This window comes from Gossypium hirsutum, chromosome D03 (genome assembly GCF_007990345.1).
Source record: "Gossypium hirsutum isolate 1008001.06 chromosome D03, Gossypium_hirsutum_v2.1, whole genome shotgun sequence".
Lineage (NCBI taxonomy): Eukaryota > Viridiplantae > Streptophyta > Magnoliopsida > Malvales > Malvaceae > Gossypium > Gossypium hirsutum.
In genome coordinates this window covers 53,451,425-53,469,659 of record NC_053439.1, presented here as the reverse complement: position 1 = coordinate 53,469,659, position 18,235 = coordinate 53,451,425, and the positions used below count along the sequence as shown (strand labels likewise).

At 32.1% G+C, this 18,235-nt stretch overlaps 1 protein-coding gene and 1 long non-coding RNA gene across 2 annotated transcripts; both read left to right on the top strand.

Annotated features, from left to right (window-relative positions):
• The first annotated feature begins 1,312 nt into the window (after nucleotides 1–1,312).
• LOC121215620 (uncharacterized) lies at nucleotides 1,313–3,542 on the top strand. Its single transcript, XR_005911552.1, has 2 exons — nucleotides 1,313–3,036; nucleotides 3,111–3,542. It is a non-coding gene; the product is annotated as an uncharacterized lncRNA (long non-coding RNA).
• A 2,618-nt stretch (nucleotides 3,543–6,160) lies between these two features.
• LOC107932358 (uncharacterized) lies at nucleotides 6,161–11,794 on the top strand. The gene is made up of 10 exons (XM_041090576.1): nucleotides 6,161–6,196; nucleotides 6,335–6,417; nucleotides 6,512–6,580; nucleotides 6,857–7,106; nucleotides 7,289–7,548; nucleotides 10,190–10,237; nucleotides 10,315–10,363; nucleotides 10,474–10,558; nucleotides 10,639–10,867; nucleotides 11,398–11,794. The coding sequence occupies exons 2-10, from the start codon at nucleotides 6,358–6,360 to the stop codon at nucleotides 11,548–11,550; spliced, it is 1,203 nt and encodes a 400-aa protein (XP_040946510.1). The 5' UTR covers nucleotides 6,161–6,196; nucleotides 6,335–6,357; the 3' UTR covers nucleotides 11,551–11,794.
• Nucleotides 11,795–18,235: the final 6,441 nt, after the last annotated feature.

The following is an 18,235-nucleotide window of genomic DNA, read 5'->3' as shown; positions in this document are numbered from 1 at the left end:
TGACCAGATTTATGTCGGGGCAGTTGTCGTGCCCAAGATATTATGGGGGAGGATAAAGTCGAAAATTTGGAGCCTGAAATAAATAAATAAAAATCGTAAAAAGTAAAAGTTGAAGACAGAATAATAAAAACAGTTAAATAAAATATGTAAAAGAATTAATTAAAATAAGCTCAGCCTTAGGCACGGATTTTCCCTTGTCTTTGAACCGATCCTCGAAATTAAATGAACTCCTCTTCTCCAATAAGCTAGTTATAGCTACCAATGACGCCTCGGACACCAACTCTTCCTTGTGTAAATTAGTTATGGAACGTCCAATAACTAACCCTTACCGATCGAACAACCACGAAATGTTCGTGATTTAGAACTCCGGCAGCTTTGCGTTCTAGAAGAGCCTAGCTCGAACCAGTGCCCTCAACCGCGTGGGGCATTTAAATTCGGTTACTACTTCCCTTGACGGAACCAAACAACAATCTCCACTTGGCACGCCAATGTGTTCACAGAAAACCGATTAGAAACGTTCCTTTCGGAATTCCAACTGTACGTCTAACCACACTAAATCAAACGACGTCTTTTTTAACTTAATGTTGATCTGACTTTGTGAGTTGACAAAATCATACTCTTAATCCGGAGAAATAATAAGTACTGGAATTTAGGAGTTAAATTGCTCGGGTTCGTAACTCACGGGTTTTGACGAGGTTAATTCTGACCTAAAGCTGAAAATGAGTTTAGTTAACTAAGGTTTGGGGCATGTTGACTATTGGATAAATTAAATAAGATAAATGGGTGGTTGGCTACTGGAAATAAAAAGGGAATTTGAAAAAGGAATTGCAAATTATTTAATTGGGTGGCTAACTAGGAATTAATAAATTGAAGAAAAAGAAACTATGAACAACAGATGCTACGTGAGAAAAAATGGAGAAAAGATTGAATTCAAAGATGAAAGTTGATTTATGAATTGATGATTAAAATGAACAAATGTAGTCTCTATTTATACTAGTGGCCTTACTAAATTAAGAGCCAACTAGTATAGAAAATCAAGGAAAATATTCCATAATATAAAAAATATCCCAAAATAATCTCCCACTAAGTCAACAATATCAGCTAATTAATATTGGAAAAATTCTACTTTGACCCTCCTTCTTTGCTTCTTTCTTCAATCTAGCCCAATTGTTTCCTTTTTCTTCTATTTAGCCCAAAATTGCATTCCTGCACAAATTCAATAAATATGGCAAAATTAGTGGTGCATTCTAATAAATCAACCAATTTAAGTTACATAAAATATGTAACTTTAGCATTTAATCAAAGGTAAATTTCGAAACCCTAAAATATCTCTACTTACAGTATCAATTACTTTATCTCAGCCTCTACGTTACTCCTCTACATTTTATTTTCTACTTTGGATTCCGCCGTATCTTGTACTCTTTCTCTATTTACTTAGTTTCGAAGAACATCTGAAAACATGTTGACGCAGCTATTGAGATCTTTAGCGGTAGCGGATGCTGCTGCTATTTTGAATTAGCGGCTGTGAAACCACTATGCCTACCCTATTTGAAACTCTGAGGTCATTCGGCCATTTGCCTTATATAGGGTAAATTTTGTTATTGGAGAACATAGATGCTATTCAGTTGTGTGGAGGAGTTCTTTTCACTTTAGGTCATTTTTGTTCTTTTCCGTTTTTGCCCGTCCGTAAGCAAAATCACTCTAGTCTTGAGTCTCATTCTCACCGTTTTGGTGTTTCCTTTTACAGATGCAAATTTTGTAGTTGTTTTTCCTTATCTGCTGATGTTTCTGTTACTAATTCTTTTTAGTAACTTTTAGGAAATAGATAGTAGATGGTAAAAGAAGCAATGAACCAACCACTGTCTTTTATATTTTGTTTTAATATATTTTTGCAGAGTTTATATAGGGGAGGATGTAGATAGTAGATAGTATAAGGAGCGATGAACCAAGATCCACAATCTCTTTTATAATCTGTTTTAATTTGTTTCAGTATTTTATTTTGCGAAGTTTATATTATATAGGGGAAGGATGTTGATAGTGGATAGTGCTTGAAGCGATGAGTCGCCCCCAAGACCCTTAATTCAAGATGCAGTTCAGTATTCCGGTGTCTTGGATCGGACTGGATTTGTTGACAAATGCATTTTTGAAGCAGATAACAAATCTAAAAATGCATTTCCAGTCAACAAATTCAGTTTGAGCCGAGATTGGGCTGAGATTTACAAACCCCTTCCTCGCTCAATTCAACAGTCTGATTCAGGGAAAGTTCTTTTCTTTTGAAATTTACTTTTAAATTTTACCAGGTAATGTTTAGTTTGCAGTCGTTTCTTCCCTCTCTTCGACATTTTTTTATCATCAATAAACATACCGTAATGTTTTTCCTAATTGATGCTCAGAGTGTATGGTCTTTTAAGCTGCAAATTGCATGCCCATATTTCTTGGCTGATTTCAACAGATAGGGACCAAATAAGCTTCTTAGCAAAGCGAATCAAGTTTTCTTTTTCCCTCGAAGAACCCAGGTCTGAAGACTATACCGATAGTATTAAGTGCGATATCTATGGCAATAGTAGATGTTGGATTTAGATCAAAATTATTAACTTAGAAGCCAGACTGATGGACGGTAAAGTGCTTCATTTATGATTTACATCAGTGTATTAGCCGTAATTTATGCAGACAGGTACCAATCATCTCGTCTTTGGGTCTCCTTTCTCTCATTTCTTTTCTTCGGATAAATCATTATTGATTGTCTACTTTGCATATCCAGGAAAATGTCTTTTGTGACCACAAGAAGGCAAGAAGAAACAAGCAACGACTTATGTTAAGATCTACGACATTTTGAACTTGGCAAATCCTTTTCAAGGACCTTGTGCAAATAGTGGATGAACTGTTAATACTCCAACCCCAAATTTTCATTTATGGTTCGTGTCTATATTTATAAATCTCAGTAATTGCTTGTGCTTCTCTAAGAAAAAGAGAAGGCAGACTGAAGCTGGCCAAGAAACCACGGCTTGACTAATTGCTACTTGTTATTGCGGTCAAGTAAGTCGAAATCTGTTTGACGTTGGAATAGAATCTTTTAATGGTTTAGTGGGATGCTTTTCTGTTTGAATCAGGAGTTTTTACAACTTGGAAGAATGGTTTGGCTTTGCTGACTTCAATTCAGAATGTGCATAGGGAAGCGAATCGGCTAGCTGATGCTTTGTCTTTCTTCAAACCAGAATGTTGGCATGCAAATTTTTAGTGTGCCGCCAGCAGGACCTGCTCAACTGAGGGGATATTCAAGGATTGGCTTTGCCAATAATGGTTTACATGGACTTTGTGTGTATTTCATATACGAACAAACTCCAATTCAATTCTAAATTTATTATTGTAGAATTCGGTGGATAATTTAATCGGTGCTGTTAAAAGCATTCATCGATTGCATTGTTCAAACGGTTGGTTCGGTTAATATTTGAACCGAATTACTTGAAATGTAAAAAGTTTTAACCGTGAACTGAATTGAAGTCTTTTCAAATACATTAATCTAATTGAAATATTTTGGTTAATTTGGTTGGTTAATTGAAATATATATGTTTTTCTATCTTTTGATTAAAATAAGTATAAAATATAATAAGAATATAGTGCTAATGTTCATTTCTTTTAATTGTTCAAAAAACTTTTAAATGGAGTTGAAAGCAATAAATAAAACTATAAAAACATTACATAAATCTTTAAAGTTAATAATTATATATAATATATATGATTTATTTCGATTAATTATCCGATTTTGAATCGAAGTAACTGATAACTGAAATTTTAAAAAATTATTAACTGACTTTTGATTGAACTAAATTCGACCACTAGTTGATTAATCGAATTAGACTGGTTAAAACGATTAATTTGGTTTTAACTGAACTATGAACATCCTTAGCTACTACAACATTAACCTTTGCATAAAAAACCCGTAAAAGATAAATATAATTTAGTGAATATTTATATTTAGAAAATAAATAATTTTTTGAAAATTTAAATAATTTTTTGATAATTTAAATAATTTTTTGATAATTTTTTTAGAATTATCGTTAAAAAGGTTGCGAAAGGATGAAATAGAATATTTTAACTAGAGTTCAAGGTCAAATTAGATAATATCTTTTGGGTTAATGTACCAAGTCACTATAACTCAAAATTGGGAAGTTAGAAAACTCTCCTTTGTGGGACATGTCACTCTTGCCCAATCAGTTGTCATTCTTACCCAATCAGTTCTCCTAGCTATTTCAAACTACTTTATGCAGTCCTTGTTAATCCCGAAAAGTGTGTGTGATGAGATAGAGAGGATAGCAAGGCAGTTCATTTGGGGTGGTTTTGCTGGGCATCCAAAAACAACTTTTGTAGATTGGGAGTCCATTTGTTAGCCTAGGTCTTTAGGAGGCCTCGGGTTTCGGCACCTCAAAGACCAAAATAATTCATTCCTTATGAAGATTGGGTTCAATCTAGTCTTTAGAAATGACGCTTTATGAGTTCGTGTCCTTTGTTCGAAATATGGGTAGAAGAATCAGCTTCCAAATTTTATCCACAAAAATCAATGCTCTCATTTTTGGCGTTCCTTTTCTAAGGCGTGACCCCCTTTTTTGTGAGAATCTTATGTGGTTTGTAGGTGATGACTCTATAATTCGTTTTTTGAAAGATTCTTGGATACTGGAAGTTGGTCCTCTTTTTTCTTATGTCCCAGCTCATGCAAGCCTCGGTTTGGAGAGCACTTTGAGGGATTGGGTTCTTCTTGATGGTTATTGGAAAGTTGATTTGCTTCGTATTTGGCTACCTGATGACGTGATAAAACGTATAGTAAGTATCCCCCTTCTCACCCTATTGGTGGAGAGGATGGGATCATTTGGGCTCGATCTGGTTGAGGGTCCTTTTCTGTTCGTAATGCTTACTGGGCTTTAAAAGAAGATTCTTGGAGTCCTAAAGATGATAGTTGAAAGTCTATTTGGAAATATCAAAGCCCACAGAGAGTTCGTCTTTTTCTTTGGTTTGTGGTCAAACAGAGGCTAAGGAAGTTACTTGGTCAAGCTTATTTGGATTAATTGCTTGGAGAATTTGGAAGAACATGAATCTTTTCATCTTCCAAAACATTAACTGGACGACTTATGAAATTGTAAAAGCCTCTCTCAATTGGGCCTAACAATTTGAACCTTTTCTAAATGAGGCCAAGCCTAGTTCACCAAATTCGGAAATTCATTCCCATTATAAAGGCAATTGGGTCTATTTATTTTCTGATAGAGCAGTGGCTAGAGCTTTCTGAAATGCATCTGTAGGTGGGGTGGTTCGTGATTAGGCTGACAATTGGATTTTGGGCTTTAATCATTATTTAGGCAGATGTTCGCCTTTGGAGACAGAACTTTGGGGTATTCTCGACGAAATTCTCATTTTATTAAATAAGGGCTACACGAAAGTCAAGATTTAGACAGATAACCTTGAGGTGGTTAGTGCCTTGTCTATAGAGGAGCAGTAGACTCCGGTATTACCTTGCTCAGAAGAGTTAAACGTATTTTGCGTTTTGAAGGTCAATAGAAATTTAAGTATGTTCCTAGAGAGTGTAATTTAATTGCAAATTAATTGGCAAAGATTAGTCTCTATTAACAGACCTCTCTTCATATATTTGAAATACTTCTTGATTTGGTGGTTACAACTATCCAACAAGATAAAACTTTTAGAGTCTTTCAATAGTTGATAATAATACATTGTATTTCTATTTATTATTTTTTCACTAAAAAAAATGTTAGTGATTAAAATATAACTTTTTATAGTTTAGTGGAATTTTTTTTTTTTTTACGAAAGTTGAGTAATTTAACTTTTTTCTTAAAGGAGCTGACATTTGCTAACGCACCCTTGGCAATACCCCTTGCAAACGAATCAACTTAATTTTTCTCAAACAGGATAAACGAGAATTATTGATAACTTCAACAGTTAATGTGAACACACAAATGGAAAATAGACTACTTTTTCAAAATTTGGGATTGAATCAATTTCTTTTTAATATTTTTTCGAATAATTCAGAAAAGCGAAATTCGCACGATCGTGCGAATGCATCAGAAATAAAAGTTTTGAGAAAAAAATGATAAAAGATTTCTGCGACGGCATAACAAGTCTCTACTCTGCAATCGTAAGCAATATTAAGCTTCATTTCTCTTCTCTCTTTGCTGGAATATAATCCAGTTTGGTTTATATTTTTCTCTGGCCTACTGGATAGAATTGAGTTTGACTTTGCTTTTTTTAGAAATATATTTTGCTTTTAAAGCAAAATTTGAACTTACAGAATATTCTAAGATCTTTTTATATCATTTTGCTTGATTCTCAGATTGTACTTCGTTCAAGGAATATATGGGGAGTTTCATTGAATTGGAATCAGATAAAGATAAGCGCAGTCGTAAAAGAATCAAGGTACCTATTCATTTTCTTTCCTTTCTTGCAATTAAGTTATTTCCTTTATCGTTTAGGGTTTGTTTAATAATAGTTACTCTCCATATATATGCAGGACCGTAACGAGCTGGTGGGAGAATTGATGCGTATGCTATTGGATGGTGATGACAGATATCGAGCTGCTGTGAGACTTTTCCTCTCTTTTTATAATTTTTATTTTGAAAAAAAAAAAGAAAAAAGAGCAAACTAATCCATGTCGATCCGACTCCCACTACAACGTAACATGTCAATCCTGCAATTTCTGACTCTTTTTTTCCAAATACCAGAAGTGTGTCCAACTTTTTACTACAAGTATCAGATTATTGTGGTTTTGTTTTTACTCAAGAATATTGAGCTAAAAAACTGAGGGTGCAAGTTCATTTATGTTTCTAATTGCTTTTAGTAACTTTTTTGAATGTAGAGGAAATGGGAAGAAAAGAAAGAGATAGTAGTGGAAGGGATGAATCGGCTTCATGACCCTCAACTCTTACTGCAACGATTGAGAAATTTGATGCAGCCCAGGATTGTCGATAATGCCAGTTCCAGTCTTAGCATCGAAAATGCATTTCAAGAGCTTGATTCATTTTTGAACCAGTCAACAAATCCAGTCCGGAACATAGAGTATGCTGATGAGATTTGCAAGGACCTTCCTCACTTAGTCTCACTCGTAGGTACGATTTTTATGTTGATTAATGCCATTTGTTGTTGATGTTCTGGAGACTGCTTAAGGAATGCCAGAGATAGACATCCTAGGCATGCTTTAATAACTCTTTTTACATATATAGATATATTAATCTTGATTTGATTTAATCATTTAAATTAAAATTTGTTATCTGCTTTCTTTATATTTCAGTAAAAGCATTGCAGGGAGAGGCTATTGTGGACCAAACAGAGGAATTAATCTCAGAGGCTAAGGTCTTTAGCATAGTGGCAAATATAGTAAACAAAGTTTTGGCTTCTTTTTTAGTAATGCTACAAGATATTAAGAACCAAAAGCTTAAAAATCCTGTTAGTATTCAAGATCTTGTGCAAATGGAAGATGAACACTTAATATTCCATTTTCCTCTAACCCCTGATTGTACCAGAGGTGCTAAGATTCACATCAATCTACAGGTAAACATTTTGAGTAGAAGCACCCAATTTGTCATTAGTATTTTAATCAATGGAGCTTTAGATTTTACTTTTATCATGAAAATTATTGTAGAAAACATGACTCTGTAACTTAGTAGTAGCGGCATGACTTTTCTTTCTTGGTAATTTGTTCTTGCATTATTAAATTTTTAGAGTTGATGTGGTAAGTTTATTTAGAAACGGTCTGTTATGCGCCTTAGCGTAGAATCTAGTCATAGGTCTAGATGAAAAAGAATTCTTGCCTCGACCTATGGTTACTGAAAAGGCAGATTCGTCCTTGATTGAACCCCCTCTCAGAATAAGGTTTCTTTTTTTATAGAATAATTGCTTATCTCTTTATTTCAATTGAGAACCTTTTATAGACTGTTAATAACAAAAGAAAGAGTCCTAATAGAATTCCTAACTTAGAGTGTATGAAGTAAATAAAAACCGAATATAATAGAGAAAATAAGTAAAACTAAAACTCTTAGTAAAACTTAATATAATAAATAAATAAAACTAAAACTCCTATTGTAATAAAAACTTCCATATCATTACTCCCCTCCTTGGAGTTGAGCTTGTCCTCAAGCTCATCATCTACCTCATCATCATCTTGCTTGCCTTCAACATCTGGTATTTCTATCCAAAATAACCTTTTACATTTGTGTCCCATGGAATAGGACTCGTCACAATTATAACACAACCCCTTAGCCATTCTTTCCACCATTTCTGTCTGTGTCAATCTCTTAATAAATGGTGCAGAAGAACCTATTTTGCCGTTGTTCCCTGTTGGTTTTGTTGTTTGTCCCCCTCTTTGCAATGCTCTTAGTTGTTGGAATGATTGAATTGCTGCCAGTGTTTTGGGAAGTTAGCCAGTTCAGGATAGCTCGAGATGACAGTTTAGAAAAAGACATTTTGTTTACGTTCCAATGTTCGAGCCATATTCATTGCAACTCCAAGGTTTTCCGGTTGTTGCATCTTAATATCAATTCTAAGTTCCTCTACCAACCTGACAGTAAAGAGGTTTATTTGTTGTCGAGGTTTAAGATCAGCAGTCCTAGCCAATGGTGATTGAAATTGGCATTGATATTCCTCTACAGTCCCAGTTTGTCTCAAGTTGACAAGTTCCCCCAAGGGGTTATTACTCATGGGTGACCCAAACCTTACATGACAACACTCTTTGAAGTGTCCCCAATCAATATTTGCCTTTTCTTCCATTTGATCAAACCACAATTGTGCCTCTCCTAAGAGATGGAATGAAGCTAAGCCTACTTTGTCTTCTTCGTTAGTTTGTTGATTGTCAAAAATAATTTCGTATCTTTTCAGCCACCCTAAAAGATCTCCAACACTATCATAACTGGGAAATTCCATCTTAGAGTATCGTGGAACCATGCACCCACCACGTTGCGAGTCTGAATTCCTTTTCCCGCCTCTGCTGCTGTCCTGTTCTTCATTATTTTTTTTCTGAATCCCCTTTCGTTATCTTTTGGACCGAAAGAGCTAATATCACCGCCTGCTCCTCTAATGCTTGTTGCCTTGTAACAATTTGTTCCATCAAAGCCTCCATCTTGGTTGTCAAAGTCTTTTCATCACCCATGACAGCTGGCTCTGACACTAAGTTATGCGCCTTGGCGTAGAATCTAGTCACAGGTCTAGACGAGAAAGAATTCTTACATCGATCTATGATTACTCAAAAGACAGATTCATCATTAACTGAACCCACTCTCATAATATCGTTTCTTTTTGATAGAATAATTGCTTATCTCTTTATTTCATATTTGCAGCATTTTATAGATTGTTAATAATAAAGGAAAGAGTCCTAGTAGAATTCTTAACTTGAAAATAAAAACCTAATATAGTAGAGAAAATAAGTAAAATTAAAACTCTTAATAAAACCTGATATAATAAATAAATAAAACTAAAACTCCTATATAAAAGCGTCCATATCACAGTCTTCTGGAGGTGTACACAGAATAACTTGTCTTTTGGCTCTCATGTTCTGTTCTGTTCTTTTTTTTCACTTAGACCCGAATTTTGATTTTTGTTGAGCAAATTATGACTTGAATAGGCAATCATGTATTGTCGACTAGTTTTCTATTCAATCCTTTCAATAAATGATGCAAAAATCAAGTTTAATCCTCTGTTGTAATAATAGATTCTCTCTAAACCAATGAAAATTTTAACCCTTCTCAGCCATTCCTACTATCATATAAGTACAACTTGTCATCCCTTTAATTTCTTTGACGGGCAGTTTATTTCATCTTTTGCAAACTATAAGGTGATACAACTAAAAATATAACTTCTTTTTATTAATTCTCTGGCTTACATATATATATATTGGCCAGAAATGTTTGTTACTTTCTTTGTAAGCAATTGTTGAACTCAGATTATTCTACCTGAACATTAGTTAGCAGACAGAAATATTTGTAGTTTAAATATTCGGATTTTTATGTCTTATGATCCTTTTATGTCCTTTTTCTTATGGTTCTTAGATTGTACGTTCATTCAAGGAATACATGGATGATTTCAGTGAATTGGAATCAAATCCAGATAAGCGCAATCATAGAAATATTAGTCAAACACACACAAAAGTCCTGAGTCTGAAAAGACGCATTATGTTGTGTACTTCTCTCCTTATTTGCAGGGTTATCATGAAGTAGACTCGCTAGAAAAGGGGCTTAATGTTGATCCAGTAAGTTTTGGCCTGTATATATTTTTTAAATTCAAATTGCTTATTTTTGGATCAGATCTGATTCTCTTTTTCTACAGGATCTTCTGTCACTGCCGTTTTTTGATGTTGAAGACTTTCTTCTGTCAGGTAATTGCTGCAAGTTGATAAATGATCTTATAAAATCCTCAGCTTTTTACTTGTCAGTTGTAAATATTAATATCCTTTATGTTTCCTACCTTAATAACTTTGTTTTCTAGACGACAAGATATACAATGATCTGACTGAAGGCAGCGGTGATGTCAGAGCAAATCAAGACGATATGAAGCTGTCAACTGTCCAAGGGTATACAATATTTATGAACTCAAGTGCTCACTGACATTTCAAAAGCACCCTTATACTGATAACAATTTTTGTTTATGTAGTCATGCAGATGTTCAAAGGATCATTATGAACTCACTAGCTGAAGTTTACCATAAAATAGAAAGTAACCCAGAGATACTTGAGCTAAAAGTCATCACAACTATGGAGGCAATGGTGCAAGACATCATGAATAAGTTGATGAAGGCTCGTGAAATGGAGTATGAAGCAGAGGAGAAGAGATTTGAGAAGAAGAAAGCTAATGTTAGAAAAGACAAACTGAAGCTGGAGAAGGATTGTTAAGTTTAGTTCCCATGCAAAGGTGGCCATGCACGATATGCAAAGGTGGTCATGCTCGAAGAAATAGCAGCAAGCAGTGGTGCCATGGTGTGCAGCAACTGAAGTTTGAAGCTGCCAATCCACTTGCTATTTTTTAGTTCTATTTTGACTGTTTTGTAATCTAGTTCATGTTGAACTAAGTAGGTAAATGTTTTGATATTGATTGACTGAAAAGTCAGCAATGCAAGTTGTACAAGCTAATCTTGTAAGTTTCAATGCAAATTAGTGGAGTTAGGTAGTTGATTAGGTGATTACTTGTTTGTTTTACTTGTTGACTGAAATATGTAATGGCTTAATGCCTTGTTGGTGTGTTAATGAAAAATATCAGCTCATTTTTCATTCAATCTTCTTCTCTCTTTTCTGTTATTCACTAGCTAGTTTCATTTTCTGTTTTTGCTTCTGAGTTTGTTTCTTCACCAAGGCTCGAGGCTTGCTATTCAAGCAAGATACAAAACAGCCTGTTATTGTCTCTTTGTTCCAACAAGGATGAAGCTGACTTAAAAGAGAAGAAATTGAAGCTGGATCAGGACGAAGCTGACTTAAAAGAGAAGAAACTGAAGCTGGATCAGGACGAAGCTGAGTTAAAAGAAAACCAACTGAAGCTAGCCAGGTTGCAGAAACAGCCACGGGTTGAGTAATTTGCTTCTTTGAAATACAATCTCAATGGTTTATTGGGATGCTTATAAACTGAAGATACTGCCAGTATGCATTTGTGTGATGGTTGTGTTTGAATGTCAATGGTTTATTGGGATGTTTATGAACTGAAGATGCAGACAATATGTGTTTGTGTGATGGTTTTGTGTTTGAATCCCAATGGTTTATTGGGATGTTTATGAACTGAAGATACAGACTGTATTTGTGTTTGACTTTTCTGGTTATTGTCAAGAGTCTAAAACTTCAAAGAATATTATGAACTGCATGTTCATGGTATGCGTTTTTATTTTTGTGGGTTTTGATCGTTATTTTCAGTGGAACTTGATTATTCTAATTATAGGAATTCAATACTTCCCATGATCTCTGACAAGGTGAGGGTTCCCACTTGTTGTCATCTATAGTTTCTACTCAACGTTTCACTAACAGATCTTTTTTTTTTTATTTTTTATGCTCTTGGTTTAGAGTAAGTTTGGTGAGACCGAGAAGGTTCCGATTTATTTTAATATCAGTTGTAACTTAAACAGCTTGAAATTCATATAATTAAGGTTGTCTGAATCGAATCAGATTGACTGATCAAACTAGTTGAATTGGAAATTGATTAAAGAATCGATTCAGAGAGAGTATTAAACTTACAACTCTTCAAACTAATAAAAAAGTTTTATTCATAAGCCACTTAAAGAATATCTAAAAATTAATCATATTTTGCTAATATCGTTTGAAGTTTAAACATTTTCCCCTATGCATCGGGTTGAGTTTGGGTTAGAATTAAGCATGATGATAACACATATTTTGGTTGTCAAGAAACCAGACCTAGTCTGAAATATGTACCTAAAATTTGTTTAAGTTCATCGACACTTGTAAATAGTTAACCCAAATCCATTTTAAATCCACCCATATTATTTTTTTTAAAATTATTTATATTATTTTTAATACTATTTAATAATTTATATATTTTATTTATTAAACTTTTATATATATATTCATCTTAATGTTTTTTAATGTTTACGATATTATATATTACTATAGATTTAATTTTTGTATTATATATTACATAATATATAAAAATAATATAATATAAAAATTACAAAATTTAAAAATGGGCCGAGCCTAGTTCAGACCATGAATGTTCATATATGAGTTTAACTCATATTTTAAATAAACTTAAATTTTTTGTCTAGTCCTATTTTTACGGTTTAATATTTTTACCAAAACTCTTTCAAAATTTAAACAATCTTTTAAGTTTGGATCAATAACTCAACCCATTAATAAATCTAAATATGAAGTAAATAAAGGAGAAAGAAAACTTAAAGGATTGAATCTTGAAGGTTATTTATGTCTTATTTATTCAATATTATTATTAATCAATATAGTAATTTGGAGATGTACACTGCTTGATGGAGACTTGGTGTTGTACTTTGAATTTCATCTTATTTTCAGATGATTTTTACTATCATTTTTTTTAAATCAAGATACAAAAATATTATTACCAGCTCATTCATTCTACCCAACCAAATTATCATATTTCACTCTAACGAACTAAACGTACCATAATTATAAGTAATTTATGTATTACTATTTTATTGAATTTTATTTTTTACATATTACCTTTTGAAAAACAGCCACGATAAAAAGATTAGTCACCACTGTAAAATCAGATACCTTAATTCCGTAAATTTTTTTTTTTATAAAAACTATCTTTTATACTGTGCGCAAAGATTGTTGCTCATATATAGGAAAAGACTAACAACCATCTTTTATTTATTTTTTAGGGGCGGTTTGATAAAATTAAAAAAAAACGGGTTTTAAAAAAAAGAATAATCTCATTTAAACTATCAATTAAGCTTTGACTTAAACATTTAAATTTTAGGCTTAATTTACTTCAATCTATTTTTTAAGAATATTTTAAATTATATAATATATGGTATAACTCCAAAAAGAACTTGTACCAAAAATAAAGCACAAATGGACACCAGCATAATTTGAAAATTTTGAGTTTATAAGATACCCAAAACTTTTGTTAGACGACAATTTCATAACTCAAATTGATTAAATATTTTTATACTAACATATTATTTTAGAAATATGTATATTTGTGGCATAGTTAATTAAATCGGAATAAATAGGATTAGTCGACCAATTGAATCAAGAATTGACCAATATATCAATCCGTAGTGGTGGAGCCAATATGTTAATCTTGGGGGCCAAGCTAAAATTAGATGTGCTACGTAACAATTGATCTAAACATATAAACAATCGATTCAAAAGAAGTAGTATTTTAACATAACAATCAATTTGAACATATAAACAGTTGATTCAAAAGCAACAGTATTCCAACATAACAATCGATTTAAACATATAAACAATCGATTCAAAAGAAGAAGAAGAAGTATTCCACCATAACAATCGATTCAAAAGAAGCAATATTCTAACATGACAATCAATTTAAACATAAAAACAATCTATTCGAAAAAAGCAGTATTCACAAGTTATTTTTGTGCAAGTATTGATAAGGGACAAATGTTGTGCAAGTATTGATAAAGGTCCAAATGAACATCAACAGTAAATTTATGTTGGAGTTTGAATTGATTCAAACAATAATGAATTGATTCAAAGTGTTAAACACTGTTACTTTGCAACTGGATTCATATGAAAATCATGCAGATAATGAGGTGGAAGACCCTTCCTAATGAATTGATTTTATTTTTTTGCTTGTGTTATGGTCGTTGATTTGGTTTGATTGTTGATATAATGTATTATTGGGTTTGATATTATTAACAACTTATATTTCTTAAAAGTGAAAAAATATCGATTATGCTTTCATGGTGTTTTGTTAAGTTCGGTTTCTTTCGAACAGATGAATATATGGGAATAGATGGAGAATGGCGACGAGGCCCTTTTTAGTTTCACTACATAAGAATATATGATTCAAGTTTGGATCCTAAATCAACATATCAATGATTGTGTGGATGAGTAGTTTTTAGTATATCGTTTAAATTAAAAATATGTTTTATTAATAAACATAACACATAGTATAGGAAAATACTATATAATGATTTCTCGATTTAATCTAAACATTTGGTATCAATGAGTTATCAATACTTATATACACCGGCGTAAATTAGTTCTTTTCCCTTAAACTTTCTATTGAACGTGTCAAAAGTAAAGGGAGATTCCCTCAATATTCGGTTGAGGGCAAATATATAAATACACTGTATAAAGTATGAGGAATCATTTCTTTTCTAGAGTAAGAACAACCGTAAATATACCTTTGCTTGCTTCACACGTACAACAAGAGGTTTGAGGGAAAAAGAACTTACATACACCTGTGTAAGTCAATATTGATAAGGGACCAAATGAATATCAGCAGTGAATTTATGTAGGAGTTTGAATCAATTCAAACAATAATGAATTAATTCAAAACAACAAACAATCAATTGAAATAAGCGAAGAATCGATTCAAACTCCAACATAAATTCTTTGCTGATATTCATTTGGTCTCTTATCATTTTAGGAAAAGAAGGGATTTAAAACAACCAACAATCAAAGAAGTGGAGAATAAAAGGAAATGCTACGCAACAATCAAAGAAGCAAAGAACAAATTAATTAGATGTGTTATGTAACAATCGATTTAAACATATAAACAATCGATTCAGAAGAAGTAGTATTCCAACATAACAATCGATTTAATCATATACACAATCAATTAAAAAGAAGCAGTATTCCAACTTAACAATCAATTTAATCATATACACAATCGATTCAAAAGAAGTAGTGTTCCAACTTGGCAATCGATTTAAAGATATAAAGAATCGACTCAAAAGAAGCACTATTCCAACATGATAATTGACCCAAAAGAAGTAGTATTTTTGGAAAATTGCAAAAATCTTAAACCTTGGGGGGCTACTTATATGTTTGGGAGGGCCATAGTATATCTACAAAGGGCTAAATTGCAAAAATTTTAATCCTTGGGGATGCCATGGCCCCCTGGGTCTCTATTAGGTTTCGCCATTGTCGATTTGAATAGAGATGTTAAATTAATTGACCCACAAATTGTTTTGAGCCTGATTGAATTGAATTTTTTCCCAAATTTCTTAACATTTTATATAGACATCTTAACATTTTTTAATGTTTACATTATAGTATCATATGTATTACTATAGATTTATTTTTTGAAATAAATTATATAATTTATAAAAATAACATAATATAATTATATTAGAAAATTAGTAAATGGCTCGGGCCTTGAATTTTTATGCCCGAGCCCGACTCGTATTTTTAATCGGACTAACTTTTTGTCCAAGTCCATTTTTCGAGCTTGATAATTTTGTCTAAATCTTCCCAAATCTCGAGTGGGGATTAGATGAGTAGCTCGACCGAGAAGTTAAAAGGTTAAAATATGCCATAAGTTCTTGTACTTTTAAAAATTTTGGAGTTTAGAACACGCACTTTCATTTCCAGAAATTTAGTCTCTTTACTTTCCGATGGTTAACATTTTAAATTTTTTTGTTAAATGTGTTAGGGTGGCATTTTGAAAAAAAAAACTTATTTGGTAACCATGTAATTACAAAAATGATGTTGTAATTAACTCGAATTTAACAAAAAAAATTAATAGTGTTAACAATTAGATTTAAGTTTTGAAATCTCAAAAAATAGAGAGACTAAAATCCTTAAAAATAAAAATATATGGCTACCAACTCACATCAGTTTGGATTTGACATAAATCTTCGAGAAGGCATAATGAGATAAGAATATATTCTCTTAAAAACTAAATATTTAAATCAGAACACCCAACTGATATTTGTTGGATATTTTAAGAGAATTTTTATGAACAAGTCCATGTAATAAAATGAATTAGTGTTCCACCATAAAAGAGACATGATCCTTATACTCTTGAATGAAGGGATCAGCTAAATTTCAGTTATGGAGTCACAACAATAAAATTGATAATTAGTATAGCACTAGGTTGTAGAGTTCTATATAACACACGTCGGAGAAAGAATTAATATGTTTCACTATGTTCTGGATAATAGTGCTACTCGATCTAGACTTTAGACCATGAGCTTGTTAGTAGTTATCAAATCATTTGGTGCTCAACCTTTTTGTTAACATTATTATTTGAATAATTAGTAAGTGTTAGACATAATGGTAAGATATATTATACTTTTAAAAAATATAAATTTAAATTTTAAAGATGATATTATTGAAAAAAATTTAAATTTTAAAGATAATATTATTGAAAAAAATAATCACGAGAAAATATTATTTGAATCGAGTTCTTCCTAAAATATTGTGAACCAAAAAATTTGAAGGCTATAACGAGGGATTCCACTTTGCATTACCAACAATGTAAACCTTAAACTTAACCCATCCTCTTCACTACTTTTATTGCATTGAAATTGGTTAGCCCACGAATTTATTATGTTAGGTGAAACAGTTGGGGCCATAATTTTGTTGAAGCCACTCTTTAATTGCTAATGGTCTAAAGTCTTGGAACGTAAGCATGACTCCAAAATGAAAAGTAATTGAAACGCGTTTTCTAGTACCACTATTTTCCACACCAAGTACTTGGGAATTATCCTCCTCCTCTTATGTCCTCTATATTAAATGTGACAAAATTCAATATTTATTTAAGTGTGTTAATTTTTTTTAAATTACAATAGTAAGTAAAGCTTGAATAACCAACGCAAGTAGCGCGATTCAAATTTAGGCCACATTTAGGGTGATGAACAACCTTAATCATCAAGCTATCACATGAAGTTTTCTAAGCACGTCAAATTTAATGATTCATATATGTAAATTATTTTTTATTAATTATATTAAAATTTTAAAATAGATATGGTAAGAATATTCGTTGAATTTTCTTTTTCTTCACTTGGTGCTTCAATTAGGAAAGAAATCTATGGCATACCACAAAAAGGATATGAAGATCCTTAATGAGTATTGGAAAATATTTAAACAATTTTGTGCTAGTTGCCCTCAGCATGAAATTTTGGATCAATTACTCAACCTTACCCTTATCCCATCCTCTTTAATTGCTAATTTAAGGCCCATAAATCATTGCTTAAGGTCTGATAACATATATATTTTTTTAGTGTACAAGTTGACGTTTTCCTTCCTTTCTACTACCTCTGTTGAAAAACTCTATTCAGAATACTTTTAATAAAAATGGTGAGCACCAAATGGACGGTAAGCACGACTCCGAAATGAAAAGCGATTGAAACGCGTTTTCTAGTGCCACTATTTTTCACACCAAATACTTCGGAATTATTCTCCTTCTCTTATGTCCCTCTCAATTCTCATTTTCAATTTACTTTAACGTGCAATATATGTGAATTTTTATTATTTTTTAATTTTTAAAAATTATTTACTTTAGATAACACGAACAAATTAAATAAAAAATTGACGACCTGATCAATTTAATTACCAATTCTTTTTCAAAAACAATTAATTCTTCATTAATGCATAGATACTAAAATTGTTTCTTTACTATACCGAACTTGAATGTTTAATGTGATGTCTATGTGATATATTGTGGTTGCGGTTTAATTATTGACTGTATCCACCAAGGTATTAGCCGGTAAAAGTATCATGGAGATCATTCTATTGAGAGTGAAATTGTATTTAACCTATTTTATTTTAAAACAAGCAAATTAGTACATATACATTAGA